This window comes from Salmo salar, chromosome ssa09, assembly GCF_905237065.1.
Source record: "Salmo salar chromosome ssa09, Ssal_v3.1, whole genome shotgun sequence".
In the NCBI taxonomy this organism is placed as follows: Eukaryota; Metazoa; Chordata; class Actinopteri; order Salmoniformes; family Salmonidae; genus Salmo; species Salmo salar.
The window spans coordinates 87574189-87599442 of NC_059450.1; the positions used below are offsets into that span (position 1 = coordinate 87574189).

General features: G+C 44.5%; 1 protein-coding gene and 4 long non-coding RNA genes across 8 annotated transcripts in view; 1 reads left to right on the forward strand and 4 right to left on the reverse strand.

The window, feature by feature from the left end:
* The window catches only part of LOC106611952 (progesterone receptor), a 46277-nt gene extending 22454 nt beyond the window's left edge, over positions 1-23823 (forward strand). For 2 of the 3 annotated variants that reach the window (XM_045724162.1, XM_045724163.1), the window contains exons 4-9: positions 1158-1286; positions 1505-1714; positions 15063-15207; positions 15545-15675; positions 15760-15911; positions 22016-23823. In XM_045724162.1, the coding sequence (XP_045580118.1) occupies positions 1158-1286; positions 1505-1714; positions 15063-15207; positions 15545-15675; positions 15760-15911; positions 22016-22183 (935 nt within the window). In that variant the 3' untranslated portion in view covers positions 22184-23823. The other variant, XR_006771071.1, reaches the window with a different exon arrangement.
* On the reverse strand, positions 10698-11974 carry LOC123744671 (uncharacterized). Its single transcript, XR_006771073.1, has 3 exons — positions 11925-11974; positions 11781-11876; positions 10698-10752 (listed from the first exon to the last, which is right to left on the reverse strand). It is a non-coding gene; the product is annotated as an uncharacterized lncRNA (long non-coding RNA).
* LOC123744672 (uncharacterized) lies at positions 11978-12370 on the reverse strand. Its single transcript, XR_006771074.1, has 3 exons — positions 12321-12370; positions 12177-12272; positions 11978-12032 (listed from the first exon to the last, which is right to left on the reverse strand). It is a non-coding gene; the product is annotated as an uncharacterized lncRNA (long non-coding RNA).
* On the reverse strand, positions 12729-14236 carry LOC123723908 (uncharacterized). The gene is made up of 4 exons (XR_006771072.1): positions 14164-14236; positions 13956-14033; positions 13812-13907; positions 12729-12780 (listed from the first exon to the last, which is right to left on the reverse strand). It is a non-coding gene; the product is annotated as an uncharacterized lncRNA (long non-coding RNA).
* On the reverse strand, positions 13027-13623 carry LOC106611953 (uncharacterized). 2 transcript variants are annotated; one of them, XR_006771075.1, is made up of 3 exons: positions 13519-13623; positions 13203-13280; positions 13027-13076 (listed from the first exon to the last, which is right to left on the reverse strand). It is a non-coding gene; the product is annotated as an uncharacterized lncRNA (long non-coding RNA). The 2 variants fall into 2 exon arrangements; XR_006771076.1 differs by lacking the exon at positions 13519-13623 and adding an exon at positions 13431-13485.
* Positions 23824-25254: the final 1431 nt, after the last annotated feature.

Here is a 25254-nt window from a genome sequence, read left to right on the forward strand (position 1 = left end):
TTCGGAAATTATCTCTCAGTACTTTACTTCGTTCATCTTTCCCTCGATCCTGACTAGTCTCCCAGTCGCTACCGCTGAAAAACATTCCCATAGCATGATGCTGCCACCACCATGCTTCACCGTAGGGATGGTGCCAGATTTCCTCCAGACGTGACGCTTGGCATTCAGTCCAAAGAGTTCTTTCTTGGTTTCATCAGACCAAATAATCTTGTTTCTCATAGTCTGAGAGTCTTTAACTCCAAGCGGGCTGTCATGTGCCTTTTACTAAAGAGTTGTTTCTGTCTGGCCACTCTACCATAAAGGCCTGATTGGTGGAGTGCTGCAGAGATAGTTGTCCTTCAAGGAAGGTTCTCCCATCTCCACAGAGGAACTCTGTCAGAGTGACCATCAGGTTCTTTGTCACCTCCCTGACCAACGCCCCCCCGATTCCCCAGATCTGTGCCTCAACGTAATCCTGTCTTGGAGCTCTACGGACAATTCCTTCCACCTCATGGCTTGGTTTTTGCTTTGACATGCACTGTAAATTGTGGGACCTTATATAGACAGGTGTGTGCCTTTCCAAATCATCTCTGATCAATTGAATTTACCACAGGTGGACTCCAATCAAGTTGTAGAAACATCTCAAGGATGATCAATGGAAACAGGATCAACCTGAGCAGAATTTCGAGTCTCATAGCAAAGGGTGTGAATACTTATGCAAATAAGATATTTCAGCTTTTTTTATTTTTAATACATTTGCAAACATTTAAAAAAAATTTTTTTCGCTTTGCCATTGTGTGGTATTGTGTGTAGAATGTTGAGGAAAATAATATATTTTATCCATTATAGAATAAGTAACGTCTGAATACTTTCTGGTTGCGCTGTACATGCTTGTGAATTGTTGCATTATCAAGTAGTGCAATATTTCAGAAGAAAAGTCTCTGTCAGTGTTAAATAGTTTGCCTTCTGGCTAGTGGCTACTGTGATATTTACGGTCAATTTGAGCTGCAGACCAAGAATGTCACATGGCCAGCCACCATGAAAGTTTAAGGCAATGATGTAATGTGAATGGAAAAATAACTTTCTTTTTCGCCACCCCGCTCCTCAGACTCCTTCATATCTCCTAGTGGTAATGAGGCCTTTCTCTCTGTCCTACTTCTGTGTGTGGTGCATTTCAGGCCGGAAGCTGAGGGGAGCTGGCCCACTGAAAGGAGGAGTGGAGGGGGGAACACAGGCACCTGGCAGAGAGAGGACTGGAGAGAGGACGGGGGGACTACAGTTATCCACCGTTTCCCCACAGGCTAAATGTGAGGATCAATATTACCATATGTAAAATATTTTTCTTAACCAGAATGCTATTTTTTAAAGTGAGCCCTGACTAAGAAAGCAGTTACAACTCAATTCAGAATTTACCCCAAACCTGGATGAAAGGCAGCACATATTCAGTCTCAACTGGTCTCATTTTGTCTCTCATCTCATGTCTCAATTCAGCTTGCCTTGTCTCATCTCATGTCCCTCTCTGCAGGCTGTGATGCCCGGCAGGCTCCCGCTCTTGGCCTCTCCCCCAGCCTGCGCCCCTCCCTCCTCAACGTCCTGAGTTCCATCGAGCCAGGAATGGTCAATGCAGGCCATGACACCTCCCAGCCAGACTGTTTCGCCTCCCTTCTGTCCAGCCTCAACGAGCTGGGAGAGAGACAACTGGTGTCTGTGGTGAACTGGGCTAAAGCCATGCCAGGTAAACCACTCTTCCTGTATCCTACTGTTACCTAACCACTACATGGTACCAACTCTCTAACCCTGTATCTTACTGTTACCTAACCACTACATGGTACCTGTTAACTCGAAATGACACAACGACAAGGTTCCAGTTTAACAAAGTTTACTATACCGTATGAACACACTACAAGGTAGCCATTGCACTCTAGGCTAGGTCCATCAACGAACAGACATCCTGCGCAGGCGCACTCTTGACTGAGTGATAGCCCTGTAATAACAGAAATATAGGGATACTTAAAACATGAACTTAACAGTCTCCCCCTTTTCTTTAAAGACAAATTAAACATCAACAACATAATTAAATGTCCAGGTATTATTCAAGTTCCCCATTACAAATGGGTTGTGTGACAGTTTTTATTTGTATTACTCAAGCTGCCACTTTCCATTACTGAGAGCCTGTAGGAGCACAAGACCGGATGCTCCTTTTTCAGTCAGACAGTCAGCAAGCTGTTCCTTTGTGGTCGACCACAGAATCCGCTGGATTCTCTGTGCTTGAATAAGTTCCTTGATGCTGCTAATCTCAAGATGAAGTCTTTACTCTGTGACAGACTTGGCTGACTTCACAGCATCAACTAATGAGTAGTTGTCAGTGACACAAACTACAAGTAGAATGTGCCGTTTTGTCTCACCAGTGTTAAGCTCTGAGAACAGAGTTGCAAGAAAGATAGCATTGTCAATTCCATCCGCAAGAGCAAGTGTTTCTCCAGCAAGTGTGCTTCGGACAACCCTTCTGATCCTTTTTGACTGCCAACAGATGGGTGAGAATCTTCCTCCTTCACCCATTAACACGATTAGATGTCCACCTTGTGTACCTCCATCTGTAAGGTTCCCTAGGGAAGCATCACTGAAGACAACTAGTTTCAAAGAGTCATCTTTTCCAACATGCTGAAACTTTAAAGTCACTTGTGATTTCAGTTTACGAACAACTTTGTTTGCCTCATGAATGGTTTGTACAGTGGCGTGTTTTGTGTTAGATGCCAAGTTGCAACCATCAAACATTACATCAGGTCTACTCTGTCTAGCAACCCATAAAATTTGTCCTATCTTTGACCTCAATTGATCAGCTTCAATTCCACAGAGGGGAATTCCTTTGTACGGCTCGTGAAGAATCCATGTGAATGGATCGAAGATTCTTGATATAGCTCTCCTGTTGCATCAGTATTGTCCCATCAACTGTAATAAACTCTATGCCAACATAACAAAAATGATCATGCTCCTCACAGCTGACCTGGAAAACAGATTTGAGGTTTGGAATCACAGTTGTAGCAAAGGTCTGTGAGCCACCCCAGATAAAGTCATCAACATGACAGGCAAGTAGTCCAGTGACACTGCAGTCTTGATCAAGCCAATAGAAGACTGCAGGATCCACTTGTGACAGTTTTCCACCTGTATTCAGCATTGTTGCCTTGACTTTGTTGTACCAGTAGAGTGATGCATCTGCCAGTCCATACACACACTTTTTTAGTTTCCACAGTGTTCTTTTGCTCTTAGCTTCAGGCGGAGGTCTGATGTCAATGTCCCTTGACAGCTCTGTTCCCTGCAAAAATGCAGATTTGATGTCTATGGAATTAAGTTTCCATTTTTTCTGGCAGATCACTGACATCAGCAATCTGAGTGACTCTGAGGCGCATGTCGGTGAGTCTTTTGGGAGTTGTTTAGCAGCCAGCTCCTCTAAACCTCTAGCCACTAGATGAGTCTTTTGGGAGTTGTTTAGCAGCCAGCTCCTCTAAACCTCTAGCCACTAGGTGAGTCTTTTGGGAGTTGTTTAGCAGCCAGCTCCTCTAAACCTCTAGCCACTAGGTGAGTCTTTTGGGAGTTGTTTAGCAGCCAGCTCCTCTAAACCTTTAGCCACTAGATGAGTCTTTTGGGAGTTGTTTAGCAGCCAGCTCCTCTAAACCTCTAGCCACTAGATGAGTCTTTTGGGAGTTGTTTAGCAGCCAGCTCCTCAAAACCTCTAGCCACTAGATGAGTCTTTTGGGAGTTGTTTAGCAGCCAGCTCCTCTAAACCTCTAGCCACTAGATGAGTCTTTTGGGAGTTGTTTAGCAGCCAGCTCCTCTAAACCTCTAGCCACTAGATGAGTCTTTTGGGAGTTGTTTAGCAGCCAGCTCCTCTAAACCTCTAGCCACTAGATGAGTCTTTTGGGAGTTGTTTAGCAGCCAGCTCCTCAAAACCTCTAGCCACTAGATGAGTCTTTTGGGAGTTGTTTAGCAGCCAGCTCCTCTAAACCTCTAGCCACTAGATTAGTCTTTTGGGAGTTGTTTAGCAGCCAGCTCCTCTAGCCACTAGATGAGTCTTTTGGGAGTTGTTTAGCAGCCAGCTCCTCTAAACCTCTAGCCACTAGATGAGTCTTTTGGGAGTTGTTTAGCAGCCAGCTCCTCTAAACCTCTAGCCACTAGATGAGTCTTTTGGGAGTTGTTTAGCAGCCAGCTCCTCTAAACCTCTAGCCACTAGGTGAGTCTTTTGGGAGTTGTTTAGCAGCCAGCTCCTCTAAACCTCTAGCCACTAGATGAGTCTTTTGGGAGTTGTTTAGCAGCCAGCTCCTCTAAACCTCTAGCCACTAGATGAGTCTTTTGGGAGTTGTTTAGCAGCCAGCTCCTCTAAACCTCTAGCCACTAGGTGAGTCTTTTGGGAGTTGTTTAGCAGCCAGCTCCTCTAAACCTCTAGCCACTAGATGAGTCTTTTGGGAGTTGTTTAGCAGCCAGCTCCTCTAAACCTCTAGCCACTAGACGTGCTTTAGGCACTATTCCAGTTAAGGATTCTTTAAGGGTACACACCCACCTTGTTGAGACACATTTTTTGGCCAATGTCTTTAACTTCCATGTTGAATTTCTCTGCCATTTCTCTTATTTCATTATTATTGAATTCTCCTCCATTGTCACTGTACAATTTCTGGGGCGGGCCATGCACACATATCCAGGAATGAATGAAGTGCTTGACGATGTCACTGGGTTTCTTTGTATTCACAATGCTTCCACCACTAAAGTGTGTGAAGTGGTGGATTATGTGAAGGTACCACACACTTGGTCCTAACTCATGTAGATCTACAGCCACTGTTTCATTGTATTTGGAAGCTAGTGGCAAACCAACAGCTGGTTTGGGCTTAGGTTTACTGTATTTTTGACATGTCTCACAACTGTTAACTATCTGCTGTAGAATGGAAATACTCATCATTATTCCCTGAACTGCTGAGTAACTTCTGAAGTCTGTCAACTGTAGCATGTCCAAACTGTTTGTGAAGCTTTTACAATACTTTGTGTTTGTCTTTTGTGTTCATGTTCTCTGTGACTGTCAGAATCTCATTTTTGCATGGACTCTGTGTGATGTCTTTGTCTAAAATGTTTACACAATAGTGGCCTGAGGTAGTACGTTCAAGAGTCACTGGTTGTTTAAACATCACTGCCTTGTCATTTTTATGTCTAGTAGAGCCCCTGCCTTTTTGAGGGAAGCTTTGCTTAATAGTAAGGGGACATCTGCAGGGACCACCTCTGTTTCAATGTGACACTTAGTCTGACACATTTTTGCTGGTATCTTAACTCTCTTGGTAGAATGGACAATTCTCCCATCTCCAAATTTGAAAGCTCTGTTGCTTGGTGTGTCAATCATATTTTGTACTTCTTTCATATTTAGTTCACTGACATAGCTATCAAGCCATTTTTCACCACACACTGTCCGTGTACATGCAGTATCAATCACAGCAGATCCTAAGGATTCAACTATAAAAATCTCAGTATCAGAAGCAGATTCATTTGAAAACAGTGTAATGTTACACTGCTCTATATCTGTGTTTACATTTTCCTCTGTTAGTTTAACTTGTTCATTTTTATGAGGACAGTCTTTAACCGAATGGTAAGTGCTTTGACAAATAGCACATTTTGATCTCCTTCCATATTTGTCCAGTGGATTTGTGCCGGGAAATGGCGCCATCTTCTGGTTGTCTTGAGAACGTGACTTTTTGGCGCCTTATGTCTGCTGCTCAGTGTAATATGCTGCGTCACTCACTTGCATTCCGGCGCGACAGACGTCTTTTCACCAAAAATGATTTTTAGTGCCGACTTCATTGATGCAAAAGTCAGTACAGTACAAGCAGTCAAAGCCAACTGTTTCTCCCTACCATCCAGACAGGCAGTATCTAGCAACTTGAAAGCTAACACTGCATCCGGGAGAACCATGTCGTACTTGCGCATCCTATTGTACCTCTGTTCAAAATCAATGATGTAGTCCGTCTTTGCAACCGAAATATCTCTCGTAACACTGTCAAAGTTTGAATATGCCTCGTAGGCACGGTCTTTCTTTTCTTTAAGAAATACAGAATCCAGTGCTCTGATCAAAGTTCCCATACCATCATCATTGTTCAAATCCTCAACGGATATTTCCAGTGCTGTATCTCTCGCTCTTCCCTCGAGCGATAATACCACCGCAAGTGCTTGCTTTTTCGCGTCCAGATTAGTAACCCGTGTCCAGATTCCAAGTTCATTTTCCCAACTTTTGTATGACCTCTTCTCGTCGAAGCGAGGTGGCACATTGGTAGCAGAGGACGGTTAATAAATACAATGTTAACTCGAAATGACACAACGACAAGGTTCCAGTTTAACAAAGTTTACTATACCGTATGAACACACTACAAGTTAGCCATTGCACTCTAGGCTAGGTCCATCAACGAACAGACATCGCAGGCGCACTCTTGACTGAGTGATAGCCCTGTAATAACAGAAATATAGGGATACTTAAAACATGAACTTAACAGTACCAACCCTCTAACACTGTATCCTACTGTTACCTAACCACTACATGGTACTAACACTGTATCCTACTGTTACCTAACCACTACATGGTACCAACCCTCTAACACTGTATCCTACTGTTACCTAACCACTACATGGTACTAACACTGTATCCTACTGTTACCTAACCACTACATGGTACCAACCCTCTAACCCTGTATCCTACTGTTACCTAACCACTACATGGTACCAAACCTCTAACCCTGTATCCTACTGCATGTACATTTACATTTAAGTCATTTAGCAGACGCTCTTATCCAGAGCGACTTACAAATTGGTGCATTCACCTTATAATATCCAGTGGAACAACCACTTTACAATAGTGCATCTAAATCTTTTAAGGGGGGGTTAGAAGGATTACTTTATCCTATCCCAGGTATTCCTTAAAGAGGTGGGGTTTCAGGTGTCTCCGGAAGGTGGTGATTGACTCCGCTGTCCTGGTGTCGTGAGGGAGCTTGTTCCACCATTGGGGTGCCAGAGCAGCGAACAGTTTTGACTGGGCTGAGCGGGAACTGTGCTTCCTCAGAGGTAGGGAGGCAAGCAGGCCAGAGGTGGATGAACGCAGTGCCCTTGTTTGGGTGTAGGGCCTGATCAGAGCCTGAAGGTACGGAGGTGCCGTTCCCCTCACAGCTCCATAGGCAAGCACCATGGTCTTGTAGCGGATGCGAGCTTCGACTGGAAGCCAGTGGAGAGAGCGGAGGAGCGGGGTGACGTGAGAGAACTTGGGAAGGTTGAACACCAGACGGGCTGCGGCGTTCTGGATGAGTTGTAGGGGTTTAATGGCACAAGCAGGGAGCCCAGCCAACAACGAGTTGCAGTAATCCAGACGGGAGATGACAAGTGCCTGGATTAGGACCTGCGCCGCTTCCTGTGTGAGGCAGGGTCGTACTCTGCGAATGTTGTAGAGCATGAACCTACAGGATCGGGTCACCGCCTTGATGTTAGTGGAGAACGACAGGGTGTTGTCCAGGGTCACGCCGAGGCTCTTAGCACTCTGGGAGGAGGACACAAGGGAGTTGTCAACCGTGATGGCGAGATCATGGAACGGGCAGTCCTTCCCTGGGAGGAAGAGCAGCTCCGTCTTGCCGAGGTTCAGCTTGAGGTGGTGATCCGTCATCCACACTGATATGTCTGCCAGACATGCAGAGATGCGATTCGCCACCTGGTTGTCAGAAGGGGGAAAGGAGAAGATTAATTGTGTGTCATCTGCATAGCAATGATATGAGAGACCATGTGAGGATATGACAGAGCCAAGTGACTTGGTGTATTACGAGAATAGGAGAGGGCCTAGAACAGAGCCCTGGGGGACACCAGTGGTGAGAGCACGTGGTGCGGAGACAGATTCTCGCCACGCCACCTGGTAGGAGCGACCTGTCAGGTAGGACGCAATCCAAGCGTGGGCCGCGCCGGAGATGCCCAGGTCGGAGAGGGTGGAGAGGAGGATCTGATGGTTCACAGTATCAAAGGCAGCAGATAGGTCTAGGAGGATGAGAGCAGAGGAGAGAGAGTTAGCTTTAGCAGTGCGGAGAGCCTCCGTGACACAGAGAAGAGCAGTCTCAGTTGAATGCCCAGTCTTGAAACCTGACTGATTAGGATCAAGAAGGTCATTCTGAGAGAGATAGCAAGAGAGCTGGCCAAGGACGGCACGTTCAAGAGTTTTGGAGAGAAAGGAAAGAAGGGATACTGGTCTGTAGTTGTTGACATCGGAGGGATCGAGTGTAGGTTTTTTTCAGAAGGGGTGCAACTCTCGCTCTCTTGAAGACGGAAGGGACGTAGCCAGCGGTCAAGGATGAGTTGACGAGCGAGGTGAGGTAGGGGATAAGGTCTCCGGAAATGGTCTGGAGAAGAGAGGAGGGGATAGGGTCAAGTGGGCAGGTTGTTGGGCGGCCGGCCGTCACAAGACGCGAGATTTCATCTGGAGAGAGAGGGGAGAAAGAGGTCAAAGCACAGGGTAGGGCAGTGTGAGCAGGACCAGCGGTGTCGTTTGACTTAGCAACGAGGATCGGATGTCGTCAACCTTCTTTTCAAAATGGTTGACGAAGTCATCCGCAGAGAGGGAGGAGGGGGGAGGGGGAGGAGGATTCAGGAGGGAGGAGAAGGTAGCAAAGAGCTTCCTAGGGTTAGAGGCAGATGCTTGGAGTTTAGAGTGGTAGAAAGTGGCTTTAGCAGCAGAGACAGAAGAGGAAAATGTACAGAGGAGGGAGTGAAAGGATGCCAGGTCCGCAGGGGAGGCGAGTTTTCCTCCATTTCCGCTCGGCTGCCCGGAGCCCTGTTCTGTGAGCTCGCAGTGAGTCGTCGAGCCACGGAGCAGGAGGGGAGGACCGAGCCGGCCTGGAGGATAGGGGACAGAGGAAATCAAAGGATGCAGAGAGGGAGGAGAGGAGGGTTGAGGAGGCAGAATCAGGAGATAGGTTGGAGAAGGTTTGAGCAGAGGGAAGAGATGATAGGATGGAAGAGGAGAGAGTAGCGGGAGAGAGAGAGCGAAGGTTGGGACGGCGCAATACCATCCGAGTAGGGGCAGAGTGAGAAGTGTTGGATGAGAGCGAGAGGGAAAAGGATACAAGGTAGTGGTCAGAGACTTGGAGGGGAGTTGCAATGAGATTAGTGGAAGAACAGCATCTAGTAAAGATGAGGTCAAGCGTATTGCCTGCCTTGTGAGTAGGGGGGGAAGGTGAGAGGGTGAGGTCAAAAGAGGAGAGGAGTGGAAAGAAGGAGGCAGAGAGGAATGAGTCAAAGGTAGACGTGGGGAGGTTAAAGTCACCCAGAACTGTGAGAGGTGAGCCATCCTCAGGAAAGGAACTTATCAAGGCGTCAAGCTCATTGATGAACTCTCCAAGGGAACCTGGAGGGCGATAAATGATAAGGATGTTAAGCTTGAAAGGGCTGGTAACTGTGACAGCATGGAATTCAAATGAGGAGATAGACAGATGGGTCAGGGGAGAAAGAGAGAATGTCCACATGGGAGAGATGAGGATTCCAGTGCCACCACCCCGCTGGCTCGATGCTCTAGGGGTACGCGAGAACACGTAGGCAGACGAGGAGAGAGCAGTAGGAGTAGCAGTGTTCTCTGTGGTAATCCATGTTTCCGTCAGCGCCAGGAAGTCTAGGGACTGGAGGGTAGCATAGGCTGAGATGAACTCAGCCTTGTTGGCCGCAGACCGGCAGTTCCAGAGGCTGCAGGAGACCTGGAACTCCACGTGGGTCGTGCGCACTGGGACCACCAGGTTAGAGTGGCAGCGGCCACGCGGTGTGGAGCGTTTGTATGGCCTGTGCAGAGGGGAGACAACAGGGATAGACAGACACATAGTAGACAAGCTACAGAAGAGGCTACGCTAATGCAAAGGAGATTGGAATGACAAGTGGACTACACGTCTCGAATGTTCAGAAAGTTAAGCTTACGTTGCAAAAATCTTATTGACTAAAATGACGAAAATGATACAGTACTGCTGGCTGGTGGAGTAGGCAAGCTAGCAGTGGCTGCATTGTTGACTTTGAACGTGTAGCTGGCTAGGTAACCTACTGTTACCTAACCACTACATGGTACCAACCCTCTAACCCTATATCCTACTGTTACCTAACCACTACATGGTACCAACCCTCTAACACTGTATCCTACTGTTACCTAACCACGACATGGTACCAACCCTCTAACACTGTATCCTACTGTTACCTAACCACTACACTGTATCCTACTGTTACCTAACCACTACATGGTACCAACCCTCTAACCCTGTATCCTACTGTTACCTAACCACTACATGGTACTAACCCTGTATCCTACTGTTACCTAACCACTACATGGTACCAACCCTCTAACCCTGTATCCTACAGTTACCTAACCACTACATGGTACTAACACTGTATCCTACTGTTACCTAACCACTACATGGTACTAACCCTGTATCATACTGTTACCTAACCACTACATGGTACCAACCCTCTAACCCTGTATCTTACTGTTACCTAACCACTACATGGTACCAACCCTCTAACCCTGTATCCTACTGTTACCTAACCACTACATGGTACCAACCCTCTAACACTGTATCCTACTGTTACCTAACCACTAACACTGTATCCTACTATTATCTAACCACGACATGGTACCAACCCTCTAAACCTGTATCCTACTGTTACCTAACCACGACATGGTACCAACTCTCTAACACTGTATCCTACAGTTACCTAACCACTAACCCTGTATCATACTGTTACCTAACCACTACATGGTACCAACCCTCTAACCCTGTATCTTACTGTTACCTAACCACTACATGGTACCAACCCTCTAACCCTGTATCCTACTGTAACCTAACCACTACATGGTACCAACCCTCTATAACTGTATCCTACTGTTACCTAACCACTAACACTGTATCCTACTGTTATCTAACCACGACATGGTACCAACCCTCTAACACTGTATCCTACAGTTACCTAACCACTAACACTGTATCCTACTGTTACCTAACCACTACATGGTACCAACCCTCTAAACCTGTATCCTACTGTTACCTAATCACTACATGGTACCAACCCTCTAACACTGTATCCTACTGTTACCTAACCACTACACTGTATCCTACTGTTACCTAACCACTACATGGTACCAACCCTCTAACCCTGTATCCTACTGTTACCTAACCACTACATGGTACCAAACCTCTAACCCTGTATCCTACTGTTACCTAACCCCTACATGGTACCAACCCTCTAACCCTGTATCCTACAGTTACCTAACCACTACATGGTACTAACACTGTATCCTACTGTTACCTAACCACTACATGGTACTAACACTGTATCCTACTGTTACCTAACCACTACATGGTACTAACACTGTATCCTACTGTTACCTAACCACTACATGGTACCAACCCTCTAACACTGTATCCTACTGTTACCTAACCGCGACATGGTACCAACACTGTATCCTACTGTTACCTAACCACGACATGGTACCAACTCTCTAACACTGTATCCTACAGTTACCTAACCACTAACCCTGTATCCTACTGTTACCTAACCACTACATGGTACCAACCCTCTAACACTGTATCCTACTGTTACCTAACCACTACACTGTATCCTACTGTTACCTAACCACTACATGGTACCAACCCTCTAACCCTGTATCCTACTGTTACCTAACCACTACATGGTACCAAACCTCTAACCCTGTATCCTACTGTTACCTAACCACTACATGGTACCAACCCTCTATAACTGTATCCTACTGTTACCTAACCACTACATGGTACCAACCCTCTAACCCTGTATCCTACTGTTACCTAACCACTACATGGTACCAACCCTCTAACACTGTATCCTACTGTTACCTAACCACTACATGGTACCAACCCTCTAACACTGTATCCTACTGTTACCTAACCACTAACCCTGTATCCTACTGTTACCTAACCACTACATGGTACCAACCCTCTAACACTGTATCCTACAGTTACCTAACCACTAACCCTGTATCATACTGTTACCTAACCACTACATGGTACCAACCCTCTAACCCTGTATCCTACTGTTACCTAACCACTACATGGTACCAAACCTCTAACCCTGTATCCTACTGTTACCTAACCACTACATGGTACCAACCCTCTATAACTGTATCCTACTGTTACCTAACCACTACATGGTACCAACCCTCTAACCCTGTATCCTACTGTTACCTAACCACTACATGGTACCAACCCTCTAACACTGTATCCTACTGTTACCTAACCACTACATGGTACCAACCCTCTAACACTGTATCCTACTGTTACCTAACCACTAACCCTGTATCCTACTGTTACCTAACCACTACATGGTACCAACCCTCTAACACTGTATCCTACAGTTACCTAACCACTAACCCTGTATCATACTGTTACCTAACCACTACATGGTACCAACCCTCTAACACTGTATCCTACTGTTACCTAACCACTAACACTGTATCCTACTGTTACCTAACCACTAACACTGTCTCCTACTGTTACCTAACCACTACATGGTACTAACACTGTATCCTACAGTTACCTAACCACTAACACTGTATCCTACTGTTACCTAACCACTACATGGTACCAACCCTCTAACACTGTATCCTACTGTTACCTAACCACTACATGGTACCAACCCTCTAAACCTGTATCCTACTGTTACCTAACCACTACATGGTACCAACCCTCTAACACTGTATCCTACAGTTACCTAACCACTAACCCTGTATCATACTGTTACCTAACCACTACATGGTACCAACCCTCTAACACTGTATCCTACTGTTACCTAACCACTAACACTGTATCCTACTGTTACCTAACCACTAACACTGTATCCTACTGTTACCTAACCACTACATGGTACTAACACTGTATCCTACAGTTACCTAACCACTAACACTGTCTCCTACTGTTACCTAACCACTACATGGTACCAACCCTCTAAACCTGTATCCTACTGTTACCTAACCACTAACACTGTATCCTACAGTTACCTAACCACTACATGGTACTAACACTGTATCCTACAGTTACCTAACCACTAACACTGTCTCCTACTGTTACCTAACCACTACATGGTACCAACCCTCTAACCCTGTATCCTACTGTAACCTACCCACTACATGGTACCAACCCTCTAACACTGTATCCTACAGTTACCTAACCACTAACACTGTCTCCTACTGTTACCTAACCACTACATGGTACCAACCCTCTAACCCTGTATCCTACTGTTACCTAACCACTAACACTGTATCCTACAGTTACCTAACCACTACATGGTACTAACACTGTATCCTACTGTTACCTAACCACTACATGGTACTAACACTGTATCCTACTGTTACCTAACCACTACATGGTACTAACACTGTATCCTACTGTTACCTAACCACTACATGGTACCAACCCTCTAACACTGTATCCTACTGTTACCTAACCGCGACATGGTACCAACACTGTATCCTACTGTTACCTAACCACTACATGGTACCAACCCTCTAACACTGTATCCTACTGTTACCTTACCACTACATGGTACCAACCCTCTAACACTCTATCCTACTGTTACCTAACCACTAAGCCTATATGTACCTAACCAAGACAAAAGTTACTAACCACTAACCCTGTATCCTACTGTTACCTAACCACTACATGGTACCAACCCTCTAACACTGTATCCTACTGTTACCTAACCACTACACTGTATCCTACTGTTACCTAACCACTACATGGTACCAACCCTCTATAACTGTATCCTACTGTTACCTAACCACTACATGGTACCAACCCTCTAACCCTGTATCCTACTGTTACCTAACCACTACATGGTACCAACCCTCTAACACTGTATCCTACTGTTACCTAACCACTACATGGTACCAACCCTCTAACACTGTATCCTACTGTTACCTAACCACTAACCCTGTATCCTACTGTTACCTAACCACTACATGGTACCAACCCTCTAACACTGTATCCTACTGTTACCTAACCACTAACACTGTATCCTACTGTTACCTAACCACTAACACTGTCTCCTACTGTTACCTAACCACTACATGGTACTAACACTGTATCCTACAGTTACCTAACCACTAACACTGTATCCTACTGTTACCTAACCACTACATGGTACCAACCCTCTAACACTGTATCCTACTGTTACCTAACCACTACATGGTACCAACCCTCTAAACCTGTATCCTACTGTTACCTAACCACTACATGGTACCAACCCTCTAACACTGTATCCTACAGTTACCTAACCACTAACCCTGTATCATACTGTTACCTAACCACTACATGGTACCAACCCTCTAACACTGTATCCTACTGTTACCTAACCACTAACACTGTATCCTACTGTTACCTAACCACTAACACTGTCTCCTACTGTTACCTAACCACTACATGGTACTAACACTGTATCCTACAGTTACCTAACCACTAACACTGTCTCCTACTGTTACCTAACCACTACATGGTACCAACCCTCTAACACTGTATCCTACAGTTACCTAACCACTAACACTGTCTCCTACTGTTACCTAACCACTACATGGTACCAACCCTCTAACACTGTATCCTACAGTTACCTAACCACTACATGGTACCAACCCTCTAACCCAGGTGTGATAGAGAGAGCTGGGGGACAGACAGCTGGTCTGTGTATGACTGATACCAGTGCTGTAGCCTCGGTTCTAGTTTTCTATGTCCTTCCCACCAGAGGGGGCTCTACTCATAACGTATTTTATTCTCCCTGCACTGTGAGTTTCAGAGAGCTACATGTAGAAGACCAGATGTCAGTGATCCAGTCTTCATGGCTGGGGTTGATGGTGTTCTCTCTGTGTAGGTTTCAGAGAGCTGCATGTAGAAGACCAGATGTCAGTGATCCAGTCTTCATGGCTGGGGTTGATGGTGTTCTCTCTGTGTAGGTTTCAGAGAGCTGCATGTAGAAGACCAGATGTCAGTGATCCAGTCTTCATGGCTGGGGTTGATGGTGTTCTCTCTGTGTAGGTTTCAGAGAGCTGCATGTAGAAGACCAGATGTCAGTGATCCAGTCTTCATGGCTGGGGTTGATGGTGTTCGCTCTGGGCTGGAGATCTTACACTAATACAGATGCTAGAGAGCTCTACTTCGCTCCTGACCTCATCTTCAACGAGTGAGTACTATTGTCTTGCTGAATACAATATTGAAGACAATCTCTCTCTGTCTCTAGACAATAAACAAGGGAAATATTTGAAATGTTGTATTATTGGTTATATAACAACACTCTCAATCAATTTCACTCCCTCTCATCCTAACTCCCTCTCTCTCTCCCTCGCAATTCTATTTATTAGCATGGGAAACACATGTTACCAAATGGAAGAGACAATAAAAAAATTGAAATAAACAAGGGAAACATTAGTAAACATTACTCTCTCTCTCCTCACCCTCTTTCTCTCCCTCGCTTTCTCTCCGTCTGTCTCTCTCTCTCCTCTCTCCACCCCCCAACCCAGTCAGAGGATGCGTGTGTCCAGTATGTATGAACACTGTGTCCAGTTCCGTCTGCTGTCCCAGAGGTTCTGTATGCTCAGAGTCACCCAGGAAGAGTTCCTCTGTATGAAGGCTCTGCTCCTCTTCAGCATCAGTGAGTCACATCACTGACACACTGAAACTAAGTGACTGTATCATTATCTGGTTCAATATTTGCTTATTGCTTTGTGTCTTTTAGTCCCTGTGGAGGGTCTGAGGAATCAGAAGTGTTTTGACGAACTGAGGATCTCTTACATCAAGGAGCTGGTTCGTCTGGCCAGCCAACACGGAGAAAAACACCACACACAACGTCTGTTCCAGCTAACACAGCTACTGGACTTCCTACACCCGGTAATATACACTAACCCTGACCTCTAACCCCTAACCAACACCTGTTCCAGCTAACACAGCTACTGGACTTCCTACACCCGGTAATATACACTAACCCTGACCTCTAACCCCTAACCAACACCTGTTCCAGCTAACACAGCTACTGGACTTCCTACACCCAGTAATATACACTAACCCTGACCTCTAACCTTTAACCAACACCTGTTCCAGCTAACACAGCTACTGGACTTCCTACACCCGGTAATATACACTAACCCTGACCTCTAACCCCTAACCAACACCTGTTCCAGCTAACACAGCTACTGGACTTCCTATACCCAGTAATATACACTAACCCTGACCTCTAACCTTTAACCAACACCTGTTCCAGCTAACACAGCTACTGGACTTCCTACACCCGGTAATATACACTAACCCTGACCTCTAACCCCTACACAACGCCTGTTCCAGCTAACACAGCTACTGGACTTCCTACACCCGGTAATATACACTAACCCTGACCTCTAACCCCTAACCAACACCTGTTCCAGCTAACACAGCTACTGGACTTCCTATACCCAGTAATATACACTAACCCTGACCTCTAACCTTTAACCAACACCTGTTCCAGCTAACACAGCTACTGGACTTCCTACACCCAGTAATATACACTAACCCTGACCTCTAACCCCTAACCAACACCTGTTCCAGCTAACACAGCTACTGGACTTCCTACACCCGGTAATATACACTAACCCTGACCTCTAACCCCTACACAACGCCTGTTCCAGCTAACACAACTACGTCCGGTAATTTAACGATAATAATAATGATAATAATACATTTAATTAGTATAGCGCTTTTCATTACAGCAAGAATCTCAATGACGCTCTTAAAACAGCAAAATCTTTCAGTTAGCCTCGTTAGCCTATTGACAGTTCTAGCTGGAAGGTCTTTCACAGTCATCCACAGTCTTTCAGTCATCCACAGAGGCAGGTGCCAGTCCAACAGGTCACAACCTGTGTCCGATCCACTCTACATGTGCACTTACCTCACCCGTGCCGTCCACGTCTCTACCGACCGAGGCCCAGATGAAGGGTTGAGGCCCAGATGAAGGGTTGAGGCCCAGATGAATGGTTGAGGCCCAGATGAAGGGTTGAGGTCCAGATTATACTTTTTTTTTAAATGTCACCTTTATTTAACTAGGTAAGTCAGTTAAGAACAAATTCTTATTTACAATGACAGCCTACACCGGCCAAACTCGGACAACGCTGGGCCTATTGTGCACCGCCGTATGGGACTCCCAATCACGGTCGGTTGTGATACAGCCTGGATTCGAACCAGGGTGTCTGTAGTGACGCCTCAAGCACTGAGATGCAGTGCCTTAGACCCCTGCGCCATTCGGGAGTCCAAGGTTTAAGGCCCAGATGAAGGGTTAAGGCCCAGATGAAGGGTTGAGGCCCAGATGAAGGGTTGAGGCCCAGATGAAGGGTTGAGGCCCAGATGAAGGGTTGAGGCCCAGATGAAGGGTTGAAGCCCAGATGAAGGGTTGAAGCCCAGATGAAGGCTTGGGGCCCAGATTAATGGTTGAGGCCCAGATTAATGGTTGAGGCCCAGATGAAGTGTTGAAGCCCAGATGAAGGGTTGAGACCCAGATGAAGGGTTGAGACCCAGATGAAGGGTTGAGACCCAGATGAAGGCTTGGGGCCCAGATGAAGGGTTTAAGCCCAGATAAAGGACGGGCTGAGATGTGGATGAGCAGGGGTGAAACGATGCTTAGATCCAGGGGGGAAACAAGTTAGAAGTCAGGTCACCTCTTCCCTTGGTAAAATCCTCTGAAAAACATGTAGCACCAACCTGGGTGAAGCAATGCAGCCGCTAAGCTTTATGGAATGAAGCTGACTACAGTCAAAAGCGATAGTCCACCTTGGAGAATTTTGAAGATGGCAGAGGATCTCTAAGGTTTTCCCCAGTAGTTTATTTCAAGCCTCTGCCATCTCTTGTTGTTTCAAATAAAGTTGGTAGCTAAATAGCTAGCTTCTCAGTTCAGTTGGTAAAATAACTGACTTGCCGGTCTTGCACTGCCGTGGATCAATATATTGTAATGAATCCGGCAGGAAGTGCGGCTCAAACCCTCAACCTTCTGGCCTGAAGCCCAGAGCGTAAAAACATGATCTTCTTGCAGTCGATATCCGCACTTATAAACCCAGGGTTGCTACAATATATACAATCAAAACTTACTTAGCTAACAAAATAAGAAGTTGATTAAAAAAGAAAACAACTAAAACTTCAAATATGTACAATATTTACAGAGCTCTCTGCGCCATGGTAGCCACAGAACTGACCTATCCCTGACCTCTAACCCGTAACCCGTACACAACACCTGTTCCAGCGGATTACCTTCACCTGGTAATATACTACCAAGGGCCAGCCTAGCTTTTTGGGGGCCTGTCATGACAAATAATGTCCCCTGGCCAAATAGTGTCCCCTTCTGCGTCACAATGGAATTCGATAAACTATTAGTGTCCGTTGCTATATCAACGGTGGGATTACCTAATTACAGCCTAAATGACATTCTTTTCATCATCGCTATGCAAACAAGGCGGATTTCCGCAGCAATTTCGCTGTTTAAACAAGTTTTATTTAGCTGACAAAATGAAAACATTAATTCAAACTACTTTTGGGTACCTTGTTAACATTACAACATGAAATCCATGTTTTAAACATTACTACGTTTCGGAAATGTCAAATAAAACGTGTAATCTGCTTGACACATTAAAGTTACTTACCTGACAGACCAGGAAGTCAGCTAATTTCCACTCCATTCATATGCAAATCTGTTTGATTCATACACTGGCTTGTCTGGCCATCATGTTTAATTTGAACCTGCCCTTCCCTTATCTACACTGAAATACTATATTTTAACTAGACCTCTTTTAGGATTCATTTTTTCTATCTCACATAGCTCATTAGTACTCCCTCGTGGTTGAATATATATATATATCTATTGTAGGTCCTACGATACAACAATGAATAATGTAGAACAGATAAATAACATCAAAGGATACTTTACAACTTTCAATAATGAACACCTTGTGAAACAACTGTGAAAACCAACCTGGCAATATTTAAGATTTTAAAATATAAACTTCGATAGTTTTTGGTACAGTTGTGTCATTCATTTATCTTCACAGATTTTTTGTACACTAACATGGCAATCATAGACTAAAATAGTGAATTCTGGTGTGTGGAATATAGAGGAGGGGGTTGCTGTGTGGGTGGGAGGTTCTGCCTGTCACCTGTTCTCAACAGAAGTCTCAGAAGGGAGACTTGAAGAGGGAGACTGCAAAGTCCAGGCGCTGATGCTCTCTTTGTTCTGAGTGTTTACAGTGCTAGTGTTTTCAGTTCATCTGTGTATCTCACATATTATGTGCCCAGTCTGATAGAGAATGATAGACTATGATAAAGTATGATAGAGTATGATAGAGTAGGACAGAGTATGATATTGGAGAAGTACATTTTTATAGGCTTAGCATAACTACTATTTCTTGCTTTTCTTCTTGTTTCTGTCAACCAAAGCTGAACATACTTTGTCTATTGGGCTTCGCTGATGTGTAGGGCGTCAGGGCTTTCACTGGTCGACCGTCCAAGTGCTCCAACTGTAGCAGATTGTTGGCTTCCACCGAGGAAACCCTAGGAAGGCAAAAGAGGAAAATATCAGTGTTAGGGGAACTAAAACTAACTTCAGGTTATTTTGTGTGCAAATGCAAATAGTTATTATCTGAGATTTTCTGTATTCACTTTAACTGATGGTGACCCCAGCTAGGAGTGAAAGAGCAGCGAGGTTTCCCAGGTGTCACCTTTCTTTCGTCCATCTTACAAACCTAGTAATTCGCCCTGATGTATTAGCACTCAGTCCCCTTCCTGATTCTGCTCCGGTAGCTCTCCTTCTGTTTCTCCTGCGCCTTGTCCATGTTCAGTCTCACCTTGATTGATAAAAGGAATAAATGCTATTCTATTTCGTATTACAAATACATTTCTTACATATCTCTTGGAGGGACAGAAAATAAATTGACAGCGGACAATCATTTTTACCTGGTCAAAAACCTCCAGATCCTCCTCAGTCCATGCCTGAAGGTACTGTAGTCCTCGAGCGTTCTGAACTGGTTCCACAGCTTCCATCAGGTGGGGTTTCAGTGCTCTGAAAGTACCTTATGTAAAAATAGCAATAGACAAACAACAACAGTATATACAATAATTGTATATACAATTGCCTCAGTCAACAGCTGCGACTCGCGTCCGTACTCGGTGGAGGCCTGGATTCTGCTGTTGTGAGCAAAGAGAATGACCTTCCAGTAGTTCTCCCATCCTTCCTGGTACCAAGCAAAGGACTTTCCCATGGCAGTCTTGAGAGTCTGGTTGGTCCATTCACCAAACCTGGAGGAGGGGCTAGGATAGGGATATCTATTGACAATGTAAGATATTGAAATATGTCTGTTTATGTACCACGGAAAAACAAATTGTAATAAAATAAATAAAACAAACCATTGGTGACAGAATGTAACCTACAACATCCGTAACTTGTTCCAGCGTTCATGACCCCGGTCACTCAAGATGACCGTGGGTGTTGAAGATGTCCATCATTGCCTTGGAGGTGGACTCGCCAGTCTCGTCCTTGATGGGTATCATACAAAACAGAAATCCATTTTTGGTTCCAAGCACCTTTTTTAATGGGTTACAGAAGGGAATTTAGAGTTAAGCACATACTCTTCCTGTACTGACCTTAATGGGTATTGCCTCCACCCACTTGGTAGAGTGATTGGTCGCCGTCAGACACCAGCTGTTGCCATTCCTGGATTTCGTGAAGGGTCCAATGAGGTCCACCCCTAACATGTAAAGTGTTAGAGAGAAGATTACTTTATTCTTACCCGTATCTGTGTCATACAGTATGCAGATTTTCATATTTGTAAGGATACTGACACACACTATAATATTGAATTCTGCTGTGGTCAAATAAAGAAACCATTACAAAACAACCTATCAGGGCAAAATTTGAATTGGGACACTTACCAATCATGTGCCATGATGAAACAACTTTGATGGGCTTCAACTCCGGCACCACAGTCTTCGCCCTCTCAAACTTCTGGCAGGCTAGACGGGTACTGACCTTTAAGCACAAATTGAAACATTGTGTGCTCTCTGATATGACATTCATTGAAATCATAATCATTTCAGATATAATAGAATGTGAATGATAAACAAAAGGTTATTTCACTTGCCCATCTGTCCACCTCCTTGACAATTCCCTGTCAGAAGAAGCGTTGGTTGATTTTGGCAATCATGCGCTTCGCTCCGAAATGGCCAGCATGCATCTTGGTCAGCACGGCCTCCTTCTCCTCCGCCCTCCTGTGCGGCTGGCCATCCTTCCCCCGTAGGTAGATATGATTGCCTAACAAGTTGGAAGAGAAGAGGTGTTGAAATACTCTAGTCTAAGTACATTTACACTGCTGTTTTTCTCTCTCTGTTTCTCTCTTCATCTGTCTCTGTCTTCCATTATTTTCCCACCTCTCTCCCTCTCTCCTCACTTTCATCCTTTCTTTCTCACTTTCCTCCTCCCCCCTCTCTGTGTCTGTCTAGCGAAGACACCTAGTTAAGGGCATTTGGAATAACCATAATATCTTACACCTATCCATTTGATTGATCAGGTTTAACTTATAGCTAGACACCTTAATATGACGCATCCTTCCTTCGCGACCGCTACGAGGTAAAATGGAGAACAAACAACCAGCATAGCAACGGACGCTTTGGTTAGTTACGTAATCCGGTCAGAATTTTGCACGTTCTAGCAACAGATCTTGTGTGTTCTACTATTATAACTCTCAACAGTAAGTTTAGACCCCGACTGAGTTCCTAAAGTATTTTTGGGGGTTGGGGGCCGTAGCGGCTGGGGGCCCTAAGCAACCGCTTATGTCGCCTATGCCCAGAGCCGGCCCTGCTACTACCCCTAACCACTAACCCCTGACCTGTTCAACCCCCCCCGCTTTGGTGTTACTGACAGTTGACACTCTCTCTCTCACTCTCTCTCTCCCCCCTCTCTCCCCCCTCACTCTCTCTCTCGCTCTCAGATTGTGAGGAAGCTGCACCAGTTCACCTATGATCTGTTTATCCAGGCCCAGTCTCTACCCACCAGAGTCAGCTATCCAGAGATGATCTCTGAGATCGTCAGCGTTCACGTGCCCAAGATACTCACAGGCATAGTTCAGCCAATCCTCTTTCACAATGCACCTTGCTAGAGGGTCATCCTATCACAATGCACCTTACGAGAGGGTCATCCTATCACAATGCACCTTGCTAGAGGGTCATCCTATCACAATGCACCTTTCTAGAGGGTCACTCAGTCGGAGTGTCAACTTAATGTTGAGAGTTAAAATAGAATACACGAGGTGACATTTTTAAATTTGGTAATGCTTCAGCAGTTTTTCTCTTGTAATGTCAGTCTCTGAAAGTTACTCAATTAGCTCATGTCAGCAAACATTTATTTAGATTGGTAAGTTTAGCCTAGCCAGCTGTCTAGACCTTGTAGTAATCATGGCCAACTAATGACCAGGCAAGCATGTACCCAGGCGCCTGACCTCCAGGGGGCCTCCATTGATTTTGTCAAGTCACTCTCACTCAGATATCATATGAACATGGCATAAGTCATGGCAAAATGTGTAGAATTGTAGGAAATTTGCTTTAAAACTGATCATTTCTCTCCACCCCATGACAATATTTGTAGAATTGTTGGAAATTTGAGTTAAATCTGCAAGATCTTCTGGCTGCCCCATGTGAAGAAAAATGTGTAGAATTTCAGAAAATGTGACTTGAAACCACAACATTTTCTCTACGCCCCATAGCTAAATGCATTGAATTTCAGGAAATGTACTTTAAAACTTAAATTTGCTTTATATTTGCCATCAAGAGGGGGACCACTAAAATGTTTTACCCGCATGGTGTGGGGCCCCAAAAAGCTAGGGCCAGCCCTGGTTCAATATATCACAAAACATCTTCCTAGAGGACCAACCATTGACTGTACATGAATGGACAAAGCCGTCGATGATGTTACACCATTAATTCCTATGTGAAGACTCAATGTCGCATTTGAAGGTTAAGAAGTGGGTTTAAGCTTGCTAAAATGGCGTCTCATGGGGATATGTATGTCGACATAACATGCACAGTTTGAGCTACTCCAGGAAGGGACGTTGCAGGCTAGCTCAGTGCTGCCTGCAACGAACTTGAGTATCTCAAGTTGAAGGCCGACCGGGGTACTGCAGGCTAACATAGCAACTGAATTATCCATATAACGTTGTACAATTGTATTTTTTTTTATATAATCGGTTCAAGGACATACATCTGTTCTAATATAAGCAATTATTGGTAACATGGTTATGTTTGAATGCTATTTGTTGGGTTTTTTCTCTAATATTGACAACGAAGATCACCATTTTCCCATTCACTATGATGGGAGATCCTGCTTTCTGGAAACAACAGCCTGCAGTACCACAGTCGGCCTTGAACTTCATGGCTTCAATAAGAGGGGTCAGTTGGTCTCCCCAGGGACCAACCCATACCCTTTCTTTGCGTTGATTACGTTAGACCCCCTGATGTCAAGCTAGGGTTTGATCCTGAATGTACATTTAAGACTGTTGTTTTTCTCTCTTTTCAGTTTACTGTTATATACTCTTTCATAGTTTCAGTAAATGTAGTAGTATGTTAAACAGTCAAAATAAGACATAATTCTTCTGAATAACACATCATTCATACTCTACAGACATTTATATATAACACAATATCTGTAAATATAAAATGCATTATACATTGCATATTCTATAAAAACAAATCAGACTTCTTTAAAACTCTTTAAATTCTAACAAATAAAACAACCTATATTCCACATCACTGGGGTCTTTATTTAGCATCATGTGATTTGTATGTAAGTGTTCTATGTGAGAGGGAAACCGACATACAGGCTGTATCCAAAATGACATCCTATTCCTTTTAGTGCACTACATTTGAGTAGGACCCATAGGGCTCTGGTCAAAACTAGTGCACTATGTAGGGAATAGGGTGCCAATTTCTGACTCAATCACAGTAATTTTCCATTAAAAGCTTATATTTCTCCCTCAGGTAAGGTGTTACCATCTATTGACGTATTGAGCTTCATCAATACTTTATGCTATCTGAGTTCACATTTCTACTTACCAAATAAATACCTTACCTCACTATTCCAAAAGGTGTGTTCTATTCAGTGAGGTTATATTTTCACGACGTTGCAGAAAGGAAACAAAGCCAACACAATTCCCTATTCTACTTGAGAAACAATACATTTCTATCTCTTTCTGGAAGAAAAAAAAAGTTGCATCCTGAACAGGCCCCAGTGATCATCTGCTTATGGGACTTGTAGTTTTTATTTCTCAGCCCAAAAAGAGCCCACATCAAACATGATTAACAACAACTGAGTAGAGCAGTTCAGTGTTCAACTACAGCCATCTAGTGGACGGCCCTGTTACTGCAACAAGCGGTGAATGAAGACCAGCTGGCAGTGACGTAGGACTGGGTTACGACAGACAGTCTGCCACGTTGATACCAACCACATTAGTTCTACATGCTGGAACAATCTTATATCATCATGTGCTGGGAAGAGGAATGAGAGATGATGAACTCCTTATAATGAAAACCGTCTTTTCTGATCTCATAACTTTCTTAATGTATTATTCATGAACATGCCTCAACAATCTGTCTTTCCCTCAATGTTTTATGTTGAAATCCTCACATGTTGATGAAACCGGATAAGAATATGGTTTAGGGCAGGCTCAACCCCTAAGCTGTATTCCAATGTCCACACTAGTACGACTCTTAGTATGAAGCATGTACTCCAAGTGATATGGTAGTATGGAGATTGGAACAGGGCCTAAATAGTCTAGTTCAACAGCCACTTTGTCTACAAGGTATTGTCCTAAATGGAACCCTTTATAGTGCACTACTTATCCTATCCCCTATATAGTGCACTACTTTTGACCAGGCGTCTGGTTAAAGTAGTGCACTATACAGTGAAAGTGGTCTAATGTGGGACGCAACTTCTGACCCGTCTAAACCAGAACCAATGTCACATTGAATCGCTCTGATTCCTGTGGGTTTTTAAAACAGTCCATCTAGACTATCTGGTTGTATAAAAAATTAAAAACATTCTTTCTGTTAGTGAAATGTTTTAGTACATCTCTCCACAGCGAGGAGTGACATGACTCTGACTGAATGCCACTAGTCTGTTTTAGTTCATTGGATTGGACGTCCGAAAGACCCGGCTGTAAAAAGCCCACATCTGTCT